We start from the raw sequence: 13,305 nt of genomic DNA, 5'->3' as shown, positions 1-13,305 counted from the left end.
GATATGTCCTAAAAGCAAAACAAAGTCAAGTCTTTATTTGATGCTACAATGTTGAAAGAGCTATCGATTTTTGACAAATTCAAACTCGTAATAAAAAACTTTCCTGTAGACAAACAGTCACTTCTGATGCAGGGGTGTTAAACTCATTCCAGTTCAGCTTCCAAATTCAGCCCAGTTTCATCTTGAGTGGGATGAACCGATAAAATTGTGCCATAATAACCTTTAAATATCAACTTTTTTTGTCATTGTGCAAATGAGAATGTCTATATTTTCATAAAACCAAGCAATCTCAACATAAAGCCAATTTCAATGAAACCTTCTGGTGCAAAATACAGTGAAAAGTCCAGAAAACTTCTCTTGTAGCTGTTGCATTCTGGGTGTTTTTATAAACTCCCCCTGACAGCGCGGCTCTGAGGCTAATGCTAGTTAGTTAGCTCTCATGGCAGCATCACTGAGATCTCAGCTTGGGTCTCAGTGTCGTGTCGTGTCGTGTCACTACTCTTAAGAAAGTTGTTCAAACGATCAATGTGTTCTTCAATAAGTTAATAATTTTCTTGGTGGTTTGGCTGGATTGCAGCCTCTTCGGGGCCAGTTTTGGGCCACGGGCCTCATGTTTGACACCCCTGGTTTACTGAGGTACTCTGATCGTCTCTGCTAATGAAATGGTCCCAAGCTCACCGAAGTAACTGCAGCGTCTCCCCTCTCCCAGCAGTATTGGGGGTTTTGTGTTTGAATGGATTTAGAGAAATAGACCAGAGAGTGTCCCACAGATGAGATTTGCTCTCCTAACGGGCCGTGCAGATTGCCATTACTCATGCCTGACAAGCCGGCCTGATGTTCCTACACTGGCCTGTTTTAACAGCATAAGCTGTTGTCAGTGGAAATTCGTACATCTGCAAAAACATAGTGCATGAGCCCTGAATGTAGAAAATGAGTGGCCATTACCTCATGTGCAGCGTCTCTGAGGCGACACAGTGGGGGTTTTAACAGGTTTTGAGAGGCAAGAGGTCAGAAAAGTCATTCAATGGAAAAAAGACAGTGAAGTCAAAGTTTTGTGACTTTTTTGTACATCAGTAGCTGCTTCCAGACGGAGGTCAGACAGGGGTCAAATTAGAGTCAAAACGTCAAACACAATGAGAGAAGCTGGCCTGGAAACAGCTGACAGGTTTGAACCAGCAGGAAGGTTTAACAGTTAATCAGCATATGAAGACTTAAATCAGGTGGCTTAAACACATTTCAGTTCAGAGGCCAAATAGAGCCCAAATTGATCTTGAGTGGGTCGGACTGGTATAATGTAAACTTTAAAGTTTTTCTTTTTTGTGGCGCACAGTATACATGATGAAAATACTGAAAAACCAATTACTCTCGGAATGAAACCTAAAATAAGTCAAACAGGGTGGAGGCATTATCATGCTGCGAGGCTCCATTTCTACGATGTCAACTTGATGAAAATGTCTTTGTTATTGCAAAATGGATCACAATTAGCATTGCCAACTGTCTCTTGAAAAATGTAACATCCCGTATTTACAAACAAATGTACATCTCCCATATTGAGCGAAAAAGGACGCACTTTGTCCTGTAATATCTTTAGAATTAAAGTCTTTAAAATGTCAAATGAATTAATAACTAACAGGGCGCTTTATATGTAAAATGACAGTAAACTTATTAAAAGTGTTGACGGCATACTCATACATGAGTATAACATTTGTAGATGCTCTTCAAGCCGCTGACCTAAAGAACGGCCTAAAGATCTACTTAAATTCAGGTTCAAGTGAAATAGTTCAAAAAAAATTCACACACAAAAAAGAGCTAAAAAAAACCAAACTTCACTTCCAGTCCAGGAACAGCGAAGGCCAGCGGGCTGGCCAGCCAGTGAGGGGGCATTCTTTTATTTACAGGGAAAATGGCAACCTTATTCACAATAAATTGTGAAATGACTCTCAGGCGCAACATGAAGCCATTTTTAATGAAACTTTCTGCTGCAAAATACAGCGAGAAGTCTAAAAAACTTCTCCTCTCGCCATTGCATTCTGGGTGTTTTTACAAACTCCCCCTGACAGTGGCTAAAGCTTGTTTGTTAGCTTTTATGACAGCATCACTGATATCTCAGCTCAGGTCTCACTGTCGTGTCGTCGCTACTCTTGAAAAATGAATATTTTCTTTGAGATTTTTCCAATTTGCTTTGGCCGGGTTGGAGCCTCTTACAGGCCAGTTTTGGCTCACGGGCCTCATGTTTGACACCCTGGGTAATAGAATAAATATGGACAACTCATCCTGAGCAGTCCAGAAATGAAATGAACTGGATTGGACATATGCTGATAAAGAGACATGTTGGATTGAGGACGTTGCAGATGGAGCTGCCAGACACAAGAAGATTGCTGGGAACAGTGAAGAAGGAGGCAGAGGATCCATGGAGCTGCATGAAGGGAGCAACCGAAGCACCAGCAGGATGGGCACATTGTGTAAAACCATCTATTCTTTGCACCGAATTCTATGTTTTTTACTTGATATATTGCAGGGCACCAAAACACGAGTGATATGCTCTTCCATGTTTTAACATATCCCCCAATGTGTCCAAGTAACAAGCAAAGTAACTGGCCCACAAGAGTTTGTATAAACTTCTTTTTAACATTTCACTGTATTTTGCCTCAGAAGCTTTCATTGGTTGTATGTTGTGTTTGGAGTCATTAATAGTCCTAATAGTTTGATTTTTCCAAAAATATAGACATTCACATCACGTGTACGCCGCACCACAACAAAGAAAAATATATATTTAATGGTTATCATGGTACTATTTTACCAGTTCAGCCCACTCAGAATGAAATGTAGCCTTTGACAGGAGTGTCAAACTGAAATGTGTTTGACACTCATGGTTTAAAGTATTTCCTTGCAGGTAAAACTACAAAAAGAACTTCTTGTTTTCATATGACAATGTGTTTAGGAGGAAGGACATGCAAAGCCTGCACATAAAGGCCCAGACTTGAATTCACAAAACCACCATGCAGCCTCCTAGTGTTTCAATAAGACTCCAATAAAAGGGTAAAAGCCTTGTCACAGCCGGCGTAACCTTCACAGTAATGAGCCGGCGCTCACTGTGATTACAGATGTATTTTGATGGTGTGGCGTGACAGAGGACTGACTGAGCTAAATCTGTTTCTCAAAGTCCGAGCGTCGTGGTAAAAATAGTCCAGACAAGGAAGGAAAAGAACAGTTTTTGTCTGCCAGATGTGAATTAGAGGAGGAATGTGTGGATGAAGAAAAGCTGCAAAACAAAACATGCAGCATTGCTCTGAATTTAAATGCATTTCATAGTGTTTTAGGTGAGGATGTACAGTCACAGTAACACTATAAATGTAGGCTTAGTGACTGTAACACTGCTGTAGCTTCCCTTTCTGGTATTTTGAGTTCATTTTTATATGAATGCAGCAATATTTCTCCATCTGGAAATAGAAAAAGATGGATTAGCATGTTGAGCCATGAGTGGGTGGTGTTTTTTTTCTTTGTTAGTTTTGAAAAGCTTTAAAGTTTAAACATGAACAATGGGAGTACACAGACACTTGACAATGATGTAGGATTGTTATTACAGTGACTGTCAAAATAAAACTAAAGTCCTAGGAGGAGCTGGACTGGGAGTCCTGACACTCTGGAGGAAACACTATTCTTATTGTCCCTCTACTGAGCATGTGCAGAACTACTAGTTACTACTGTCATACTGCGCAGGAGCAGGAGCAGGAGCAGGAGCAGGAGCAGGAGCAGGAGCAGGAGCAGGGGCAGGAGCAGGAGCAGGAGCAGGAGCAGGAGCAGGAGCAGGAGCAGGAGCAGGAGCAGGAGCAGGGGCAGGAGCAGGAGCAGGGGCAGGAGCAGGAGCAGGAGCAGCAGGAGGAGCAGGAGCAGGGGCAGGAGAGTAGTATTTTCCCCGACTCCCGTGGGGACGGAGCATTTTGAAAACTTTTTGAAAAGTTGCATTTTCCCCGTTTCCACAAAGACGGAGTGCTTTTCAAAAAGTAGTTCTTTCCTCCATTGATACAGAGATGAAATGGGAGCGTTTTCCAAACGAGAGCCCAAGATCGCAACAAAAGATTTGGTTTTATCTGGAAACAGGAAGTTTGTGTCTGCCGTTCACTGCAGGGTCTCATCATGTCATGACTGAAAGAGTGTGCCCTCCAGTGGACAAATCAGGAACTTCTGTTACTTGTATTAATAATTTATTTCTCTGTTAATGTTACACTTTGTGTGACACATGACACTGATTACAGTATTATACTGTATGTACAGTAGTTTCTTTCTGTTGAACTCGTCATTTCTGCTATAATTCATTGCTATGTAGCACATGGGTATTTTGTCCAACGTGTTGTGTTCATTACGGTGTAAACTTACAGTTACAGAAACACTTTAGGTTTGTGGTTTAATACATTTCCCTGCAGTGTCAAAAAACATTTTCGGCGTGCAGATCGATGGTGGCAGGGTGAGGGTCAGTGTGTGGGTTTATGCTGCCTACCTTTAGGGTAGTACGCCCTCTTTAACCCATCGTGGTGCATCCTAGGTTTGCGCTCCTCTGCGGTGCTGCTCAGCCTGGGGCTGTCCTCGCCATGGCTGCGCTGGTGATGATGATGATGGTGGTAATGGTGGTGGTGGTTGTGGTCCCGCCTGGGCCCGCCGTGCTCCGAGGCCATGCGGTCCCTCATGACCTTCGCCCGCTCCGACTCCAGGGCGATGGCCTTCTCTAGCAGCGACAGGTTTCCCTTGGCCATGTCGAAGGTCTCGTCTGAGCGGTCCGAGGCCACCGACGTGGTGTCCTCGTCACCCTCCTGGCTGCAGCTGCCTTGGTAGCCTCGGGACCCCGGGCTCAGCTGCTCCTCCAGCTTCAGCAGGTTCACCATGTCGGAGTAGCTGCGCTCGTCCTGGGCACCCTGCTGGCAGCTCTCATACCTGAAGAAGAGACAGGAATCCTGGTAAAGCTGTCTCACCATCTCATCATCTTTTGTGTCACTTTATCCAACTCAGGGCGAAGACATGTTACTGCCTGGATGGGTCACCTGTCCATCAAGAGAAGTCTCACGTACACACACTTACAGTCATGTATAAACACGATTTAGAATGACCACATGACCTTCAACCCTGGACAAAGACCTGTGTGCGACACTGTGAGGAGAGTACTAAGTGGCTCCAAACCCTGTTGTTTGTTTGTTTGACATTTTTCATATGTGCATCAGCATATACAGCAATGAGAACATGTCACTGAATTTTAGTGACTCATGAGAGCTTTAGCACGTCATTTCAATTACTGTGGTACAAACAATATTATAGGCTTGGATCTCAGAGTTGTGTTGTCAATGGTAAATGGACTTTTCAACTGTGTGAGTAGCCCCAAAATACTTTACATCATTAATCACATTCACCCATTCAAACACACATTCACACACCAATAGAGGCTGCGGTGCACGGTGCTGTCCCTCCAATGAGAGCAATACAGGTTTCATTGTCTTGCTCAAGGACACTTTGGCATGTAAACAGGTGGAGAGTCACTACTCTTGAGAAATTAGTTTAAAAAAAAAGTTGTTTCAATGAAATGGTTACAATTTTCTTGTTTTTTGGGCGGGCCAGATTGGAGTCTCTTGCGTTCCAGCTTTGGTCCATGGGTGTTATGTCTGACACCCCCTGATATAGATGGAGCCTTCTGTCCGTCGTCAAGTACTGAATTCTATACATTTCCAGGGAGCTCGGCACACAGAGCAATACCACTAATGACCTGTGAGGGCAGTGTTGAGCTGTATAGTTCATGTGCAACCCACAAAAAGTGCAAAGAATAACTTGGAACAGAAATCCACGTGCTGTCCCACACCTGGAGCAGCAGGGGGTATGGCCGATCGGTCAAGAAGTGACAGGTCAGATTCCATCAAGGTATATCAAAGTTCAAAGCCCTCTCTGGAGCCCCCTTTCCAACTCAGACTCCTCCTTGTCAACCCTTCATACACGATACCTCTGATTGGAATCCAGTAACGTAGTCATAGTTACATAACTTTAATATTACACAAATGTGTGAAAAATAGAAAAAAAACCAATCACACCTGTTGAGATGGTGGACCATGTGATGGTCCGAAGGGTTGTTGAGCTGGTGGTGGAGGGCGTGCATGACGGGACGGTCAGACGGCGGAGTCTCACTCAGCTTCCGGGCCAGATCGAAGCACTGGTTCCTCAGACACTCCAGGCTGCTGAGACACACCTCCTCCTCGCTCTCGTCCGCCCGGACCCCGAGGCCGGGCCGCCCGTTGACGTGGCTGCAGTCGTTCCCCATAGTGCCTTCCGGGTATCCGTCTTCGGGCATCATGGTGCCGTGACCCTGCGCCAGCAGCTTGAGGGAGTCCACGGTCTCCCTCACCACGTCGCTGTCCAGGTCCACGCTCAGCTCGCCCTTCCTGTCGCCCTGCTCGCTGCCGTCGTCATCCTCCTCCTCTTCGTCGTCCTCCCCGGCGCTGTTGGACGAGTTGCTGTTCATCTCAGACTCAGTCATGGCCTGGTAGGCGGCGTCCTCTGCGATCTTGCCGAGGTTGAGCAGCGACTTGGCCACCAGCTCGTCGTAGTTCTCGTACTCCTCGCCGGTGCCATGTCCCGCGCCGATGGCGCAGCTGTTATTGTTGTCGTCCTTTTGAATTGGGATAAGCTTTGATTGTCCGCCGGGCTTATAGTGGCTCTCTGCTGTCAGGGAAGACAAAAAAAAAAACAAGCCGCTACGGCTTCACATTGTTTGGACATCACACAGTTTGACAGTTTTCACTATGTTTTTCACTATAAACAACATAAATAGTCCAGAAAATGGAGTGAGTTTGCACATAAAACAACTATGTTAATTTCTTCCATCAGAGTCCTGCTGATGAAGTGGAGATGAAGCATTAATGGCTTCTAATCATGCCTGCAATGTTGATGAACCCACTTTTTCCTGATACATTCTTGATTATATTAGCTTCATCTCTCTTAATTACGATCCACTGTTTCTACTCACAAAGAAAATATACAACCCAGAGCTGTGCGGAGCGCCACAGCCCTCTGCTTGCCGCTCAGCCTTGCTGTTGATTTTGGGGACAGAGGCGGCGAATGAGAACAGAGAAATTGAAAAAAAGAAAGGGGGAGGCATTTGCGAGGTGCTCTGATTCAGGAGCCATAAATATCCTCAGGAGGAGAAACCGAGGCAGAGCACATGTGACACGTCCGCCGAGATGTGGGGGGGGTTGAGTTGAGTTAATAACTCAGCAGAGCTCCTCTCCCGATTATTCGTTAGGCGCTGTCAGAAGCGATTGAGGACACGGGGGGCGTTCGGGGGGGTGGGATGGTGGGGGGAGGGGGGGGGGGGGTCTGGTCTTGCAGAGACTGGCTTCAGTTTCTCTGCTCGCTCAGTCCTCTCTGACTGCAGACGCCAAAGTGCAACCAAGAGTGGAGATCAGTTTGACCTCCAAGAAGGCGAGCCTGTTCCAGACACACAGTCCAGGCTTTACCAGCTCTATCCATCTGTTAAAACAACGGCCTTCTGGCGTCTTTCTCAGTTTTCTTCCATAAGAAGTTTCTTTACCTACGCCCACAGCAGAACTACTGCAGACAAATGTTTGCACAACATTGTTCAATGGTGAACCTTTGTTGTGTTTTGGCTGCTTGTTCACACAGCAACCCTGCTGGGTGCTGCTGAAATATGGTTTCTATCCCCTTGAGGGTCACAAAGGCATCGGCTGTCATCGGCTGTACAACCAGCCAATCAAAGAAATGCATGACAAGAAATGAACGATGAACTGGGATATCAGAAAATTCAGACTTCTCAGTGGAAATGATATATTTAAACTGGGAAATGGGAAATTTGAAGAAATTAAATAAGTGAGATAAATTGTATGTGTGGTTATTAACTGTGCCTTCCCCATATTGGTGGAGTGAAAACTGAAATCCGTAGTGTTTTCATGAACGTGGTATTTGGTCTGTTTGCAGGTAAAACCAGATTGAAGTAGTTTCCTCCATAACATGCAACGTAATTAATTACATTTGTCGGGTTTTTTTTTTTACTGAAACGAGTCAATTACGTTGAAGAGAAAGTGGTGACTCACCCAGCTGATGATTCTGCTCCTCTTCCTCCTCCTCCTCCTCCTGCTCATCATCCTGCTCCTCCTCATCGTCGCCATCGTCCACCTCTTCTTCATCCTCGTCCATCCCCTCGTCGTCTTCTTCCTCCTCATCCTCCTCTTCCTCTTCTTCCGCTGCCCTCCCACCTCCCATTGGATCTGCTCTCTCCACTTCTATCTCCTCTTCCTCCTCCTCCTCCTCCTCCTCCTCTTCCTGCTCCTCTGAGAACTCGTCCTCCACCTCTCCATCCTCTTCCTCGTCGCCCTCCCTCTCTTCCTCGTCCTCCTCGTCTTCCACTACCTCCCCCTGTTCCTTCCCCTCCTGGCCCACTTCCATGGCTTCATTCGCATAGCCGACATAAGTGCCAGCGTCCTCCTCCTCCTCATCGTCATCCTCACCGGGGCAGGAGGTGAGGAAGGGCCTCCTCTTGGCAGCTGGCTCCAGCGGTTGTTTTTCCAGAGCCTTCCTCTTCTTGGCCAGTGGGCAGCCGTAGACGCTGAGGTGAGACAGAGGGCACGCGCACCATCAACAGACATCTTTGTTCTGACATTTCACCGTTTGATGGTTTGAGCCATTCCAGCTCCAGCTCCCAATGCTCTGCACGACCAGGCACTGCAGCGTGATCTGCACCATCTGCCTGGAGAACTTTCACAACTACTAAGACTCACAATTTAGCTCAAAGAAAGACAGAAAAAAAACATTGAATTGCTCCATAATTTTTTTTGATTTCATCTGTTTTTGTAGAGCAGTGTTGAAGAAAGTAAGTTTAGGCTTCTTCTTCTCGTGAATCAGATACTATTAATCCATTGTGACAATTGTTACTGTTCGCTTTGCCATTATGATTATAATAAGTAAAGAGTTCAGTTACTATTTCATTAACTCCTGTTGCCTGGAGGAGGAGAAACTACTTTATTAGTAGTTTGTTCCTCATGCTAACTAAAGCCCGGTTCACACGACAGTATAATTAGACCGATTTTGGCCCCGATTCTCTCCTTCCGACAATCTTAAGGACGCTCAGATCATCATAAGATAATCTTATCAGATATTCCTACTGTGTGTGGTGTCTGAAGACTGCTCTCGTCTGCTTGGAAGGATGTCAGGACCGCTCCGATCTGAGATCGGGGATATTCAACATGTTGGATTGTTTTGGCCGGAGTTCTGACTGTGTGTGGTGTCCTCTGAGGGGAAGACGCAACGAGCCTGTTGACTGTGACGCATAGCCAATCAGAAAGCCAGGTGACGCAGTGGCGCCAGACTGGAAGCGGCCGGGGAATCCAAAAATCAAAACAGTTGTCATGACAAACCAATGCCTCTTATTTTTAAAACTTGTTTTTTTCGCGGGGGAAAAAAACACACCTCAAACAATCGCCATTGCATGCCTCTTCGTCTGCCAGGTTTGTTGACTCTGGAATCACGTTTGATCTCGTGAGGTTTTGCAAGATTTCCCCGTCTGATCTGGGGATGTTCGCAAGTGAAATCGGTTTGTGTGTGGTGTGTTGATGTTGCCGAGTGGCTGCACACCACACACGGTACCACCAAAACTGCTAAACCTGAGATTATTTATCACTGTGTGTGTGGTCTCTTCGGTTTGGGAAATCTGCTGACAATTTTATAATCCTGCTGTGTGAACTGGGCTTTAAGTAACATCACTAACATCCAGATTAAAGAGATTCTTCCTCCACTAACATCCGCATTAATAAAGTTTATTCTATCTTCCATCTTCATGTCGGTGAGTCCAGTTGGCTGCTGGACTCACTGGCATGAATAAAGCAGGTCGCGATTGTTCGGTTGGTTTCCAGACTTTATGTTTCAGAGTCTGTCGCTGCGGGTTCTTGTCAGAGAAGCAGCGTCGCCACCTCCATCTCGCCCTCCAAGCACAAAATAAGCTCTTTCATATGGAAATGTACTAATTGATTTCCTAAAATCCACATTAAAGCCATGTATAATTGTGCTTGCTGTTTTGGAGCAATTAAAGCAGAATTTTCCCAACAGTTAATGACTATTATGGGATTTGCGTAATTGAGGCCTTGGTTGAATAAGCTTTGTTTTTTTTTGTTTTTTTCAGTGTCTTTTTCTCTCGCTCTTTTTCTTTGAGGCTGATTTTACTTCTCGGGAAAAGCGAGCAGAAATCCATTGCAGTGTCTTACAACACATAAACCACAGCTGAGGGAATTGCTTTGCCCTTGACCTTTCACACACAAAGACTTCACATGACCCTCGTGATGCAAACAGTTTCCTCTGGGTCTCCCCTGCAGAAATTCAAGCATCTCTGAGCCAAAAACCCCAAACTCTGCTGAATAACACATTTCTCATGGCAACTTTGACCTGCTTTTTCCAGTTTATCAGTATTTTGGTTGCTACAATGGTGCAAAATGGCTAATAATGTTTCCCAAAAGCCTTAAAATGTCTCGGCTTATCTCAACCAAAAGTTCAAAATCCCCAAAATGTTCCATTTATTACAATAAAGGAGGAAGAAAAGGAGGAAACTTTAAACTAACAATTGATGAGCCTAAAGCAGCGGTGCCAAACATGAGGCTAGTGAGTCAAAACCGGCCTGAAAGAGGCTAATCTCAAGATTTCTTTTTAAACAAGTTTCTTAAGAGGAAGTCAAGTATTGATGGGTTTAATCTATTTAAATTTCTCTTCATTCTGGATGTTTTTGAAACATCAGGATATCATGTGTGCGTTATGGCACATCCTGTTAATGAGAACAGGACAGAAAAAATGTTAAGACTGATTTAATTGATTGTTGATAAATAACACAATTTTGCAGGAATTTGGAACAACCTATGAAGCACTTTAAAACAGTTAAGTATCATCCACATATTTGCAAAACAACTGCTGCATGAGTACTGGATTCACAACAGGCTAAAAACAATGGAGGACCTCAGATTGATCCCACAACTGGGAAGAGTTGGAGTTTTCCCAGTTTCCATGGAGACCAGGTTGAAGTTTTTTTTTTTTTAAAGGTTCTGTTCTTAGTGGCTCCGTACACTGTTGTCATGTAAACAAACCAAAATGCAATGAAAGTTTTGTGTTTTCACTTGAAGACGCCCTCCCTGCTCCCCCCCAACATCTGGGCACAGATCAGTCTGAAAGCTGTTTTAATGAGAGTGACAATTGAAAAAATACAACCCATATAACAGAAATAAAAGTTGTTGCTTGAAGCTCAGGTTACTTCTTTGGCCGTTTACTAGGCATCGGCTCTAACATGCTGTGATGTACTTGATCATTTTAAATCCAGATTTGGCATCATGTTTCTATTGAGGGAATACGTTGCTGTCCCATCAGATGCCTGTCCTAAATACAGGCTGGTTGAAGCGAATGAAAGCTATTAGCTGAGAAAATACTCAATACACGTTGAGGCTTCGAGAGATTATTGTGTTAGTAAAGTGATCTATACATATAAATAACAGCTTTAATTTTATAACATTTTAATTTATATAGTAAATGTGTTTATTGACAGCTGCCAGGATTTTATTAATTGATTGAATATTTTCACGAACGTGGACAAGCAGAGAAGAAAAGGAGGCGAGTCGTTTTCATCCACCAAGTGAGACTGCAGTGATGTTCTTCTCAGATAACACACACACACACACACACACACACACACACACACACACACACACACACACACACACACACACACACACACACACAAATGCGCTTCTCCTCAAATGATCCCTCCATCTCCACCTTATAGGCTGTCATCCTCTGCCAGCTGTGTGTGTGTGTGTGTGTGTGTGTGTGTGTGTGTGTGTGTGTGTGTGTGTGTGTGTGTGTGTGTGTGTGTGTGTGTGTGTGTGTGTGTGTGCGCGCGCGCGCGTGTGTGTGTGTGTGTGTGTGTGTGTGTGTGTGTGTGACCTCAGCCACCTTGCTGTCTCCCGCCAATTAAAATTCCAGTGGTAATTAAAGTGGATCAGAAACGAGGGAATGCTGCAGACGGGAGCGGGAGACTATGCATGGTAATTATGTGGGGAGAGAGAGCAAGAGAAAGAGAAAGAGAGAGAGAGAGAGAGAGAGAGAGAGAGAGAGAGAGAGAGAGAGAGAGAGAGGTAGGAGAGAGGGTGGGCCTGCACATCACATTTTCTGTTCTTCCCAAATTGCGCTCCAGCCCGATCTGAGGCATTCTAAATGATTTTTCACCGAGTTGAATCGATCAGCGTGAAGATCTGGACGCCAGTGACTCTCACACATCAGGACTGCATCAGCATCAACCGTGGACACATTTAGTTTTTCTGGTGTGGTCGTCTTCACATCATATGGAGATTGTTATCCATTAGTGGACACCTCAGGTTCTTTAGCTTCTCTTTGACAACAATTAAAGTCTGTGTCTGTTGCGTCGAGAAAACCGACGTTTTGCCAATGTTCATTATTATCTCTTTGACGACTGTCATTGTTTATCTCTTTGATGTACATTTTTGTCTGTTTCAAGTCATCCTGAAACAACAGTAACTATTTATTTTTGAAAATAATTTGTTGAGTGACTCTGTTCCCGAGACATGCATTTCCTGGATTCGGTGACTCACCTTAATGCAGTGGTGTCAAACAAAAGGCCCTGGAGCCAAACGGGCCCACAATCCAGCCAAACCACCAAGGAAATTGTAAACATTTCAAAGAAAACATCGATTTTGTTTTTAGTTTTTACAAATTTCTTGAGAGCAGTGGACCCAACATAACATTGTCTTTCTGCTTGGTGACACTAAATGTCCCTCAGTGTCTTATGAAGGCATTAAGATGTTCACAATTACCTTCATTAACGGTCAATCCATCTCAAGGTCTGGATCCGTTATTGATGAACATCTGAGGAGCCTTACTGTCCCTGGAAGGACAACTGGAGACCATGTATTGACTATTGTCCCTGCTTGAATAACTCCACTCCACTGACCTTAGATGGCAGCTCAGACTGTAATATTGTATCTGGACGGACATCTAAAGTCCAGTATTATCTCTTCAAGGACAATTTGAGTCCTCTGATTACTTTTCAATTCCTATAATGGTACTTAAACTTCACTAATGGATACAACAATCCATTACTTAGACACATGAAGCCTTTTATTGTCACTTGCTGGACACAGAGACCATGAAGTTCATTATTATCTTCAAAATGAGGCCTGGAGACCACTCCTGTCTCTATAAAGACACCCAGGTTGATTTTGTGTGTGTGTGTGTGTGTGTGTGTGTGTGTGTGTGTGTGTGTGTGTG

General features: G+C 44.5%; 1 protein-coding gene across 1 annotated transcript in view; it reads right to left on the bottom strand.

Annotated features, from left to right (window-relative positions):
• Positions 1-13,305, bottom strand: part of myt1la (myelin transcription factor 1-like, a) — a gene marked incomplete at its 3' end in the record, with an annotated part of 95,416 nt that overhangs the window by 39,054 nt on the left and 43,057 nt on the right. Inside the window, exons 5-7 of the mRNA XM_080514300.1 lie at positions 8,085-8,596; positions 6,069-6,693; positions 4,499-4,929 (exon numbers count right to left, since the gene is read on the bottom strand). Coding sequence (XP_080370426.1) covers positions 4,499-4,929; positions 6,069-6,693; positions 8,085-8,596 — 1,568 coding nt within the window. The remainder of the gene's footprint in view (positions 1-4,498; positions 4,930-6,068; positions 6,694-8,084; positions 8,597-13,305) is intronic.

Source organism: Blennius ocellaris (assembly GCF_963422515.1).
Source record: "Blennius ocellaris genome assembly, chromosome: 18".
Lineage (NCBI taxonomy): Eukaryota > Metazoa > Chordata > Actinopteri > Blenniiformes > Blenniidae > Blennius > Blennius ocellaris.
Note: the sequence above shows the minus strand (reverse complement) of the source record. Positions and strands in the feature narration are given on the sequence as shown.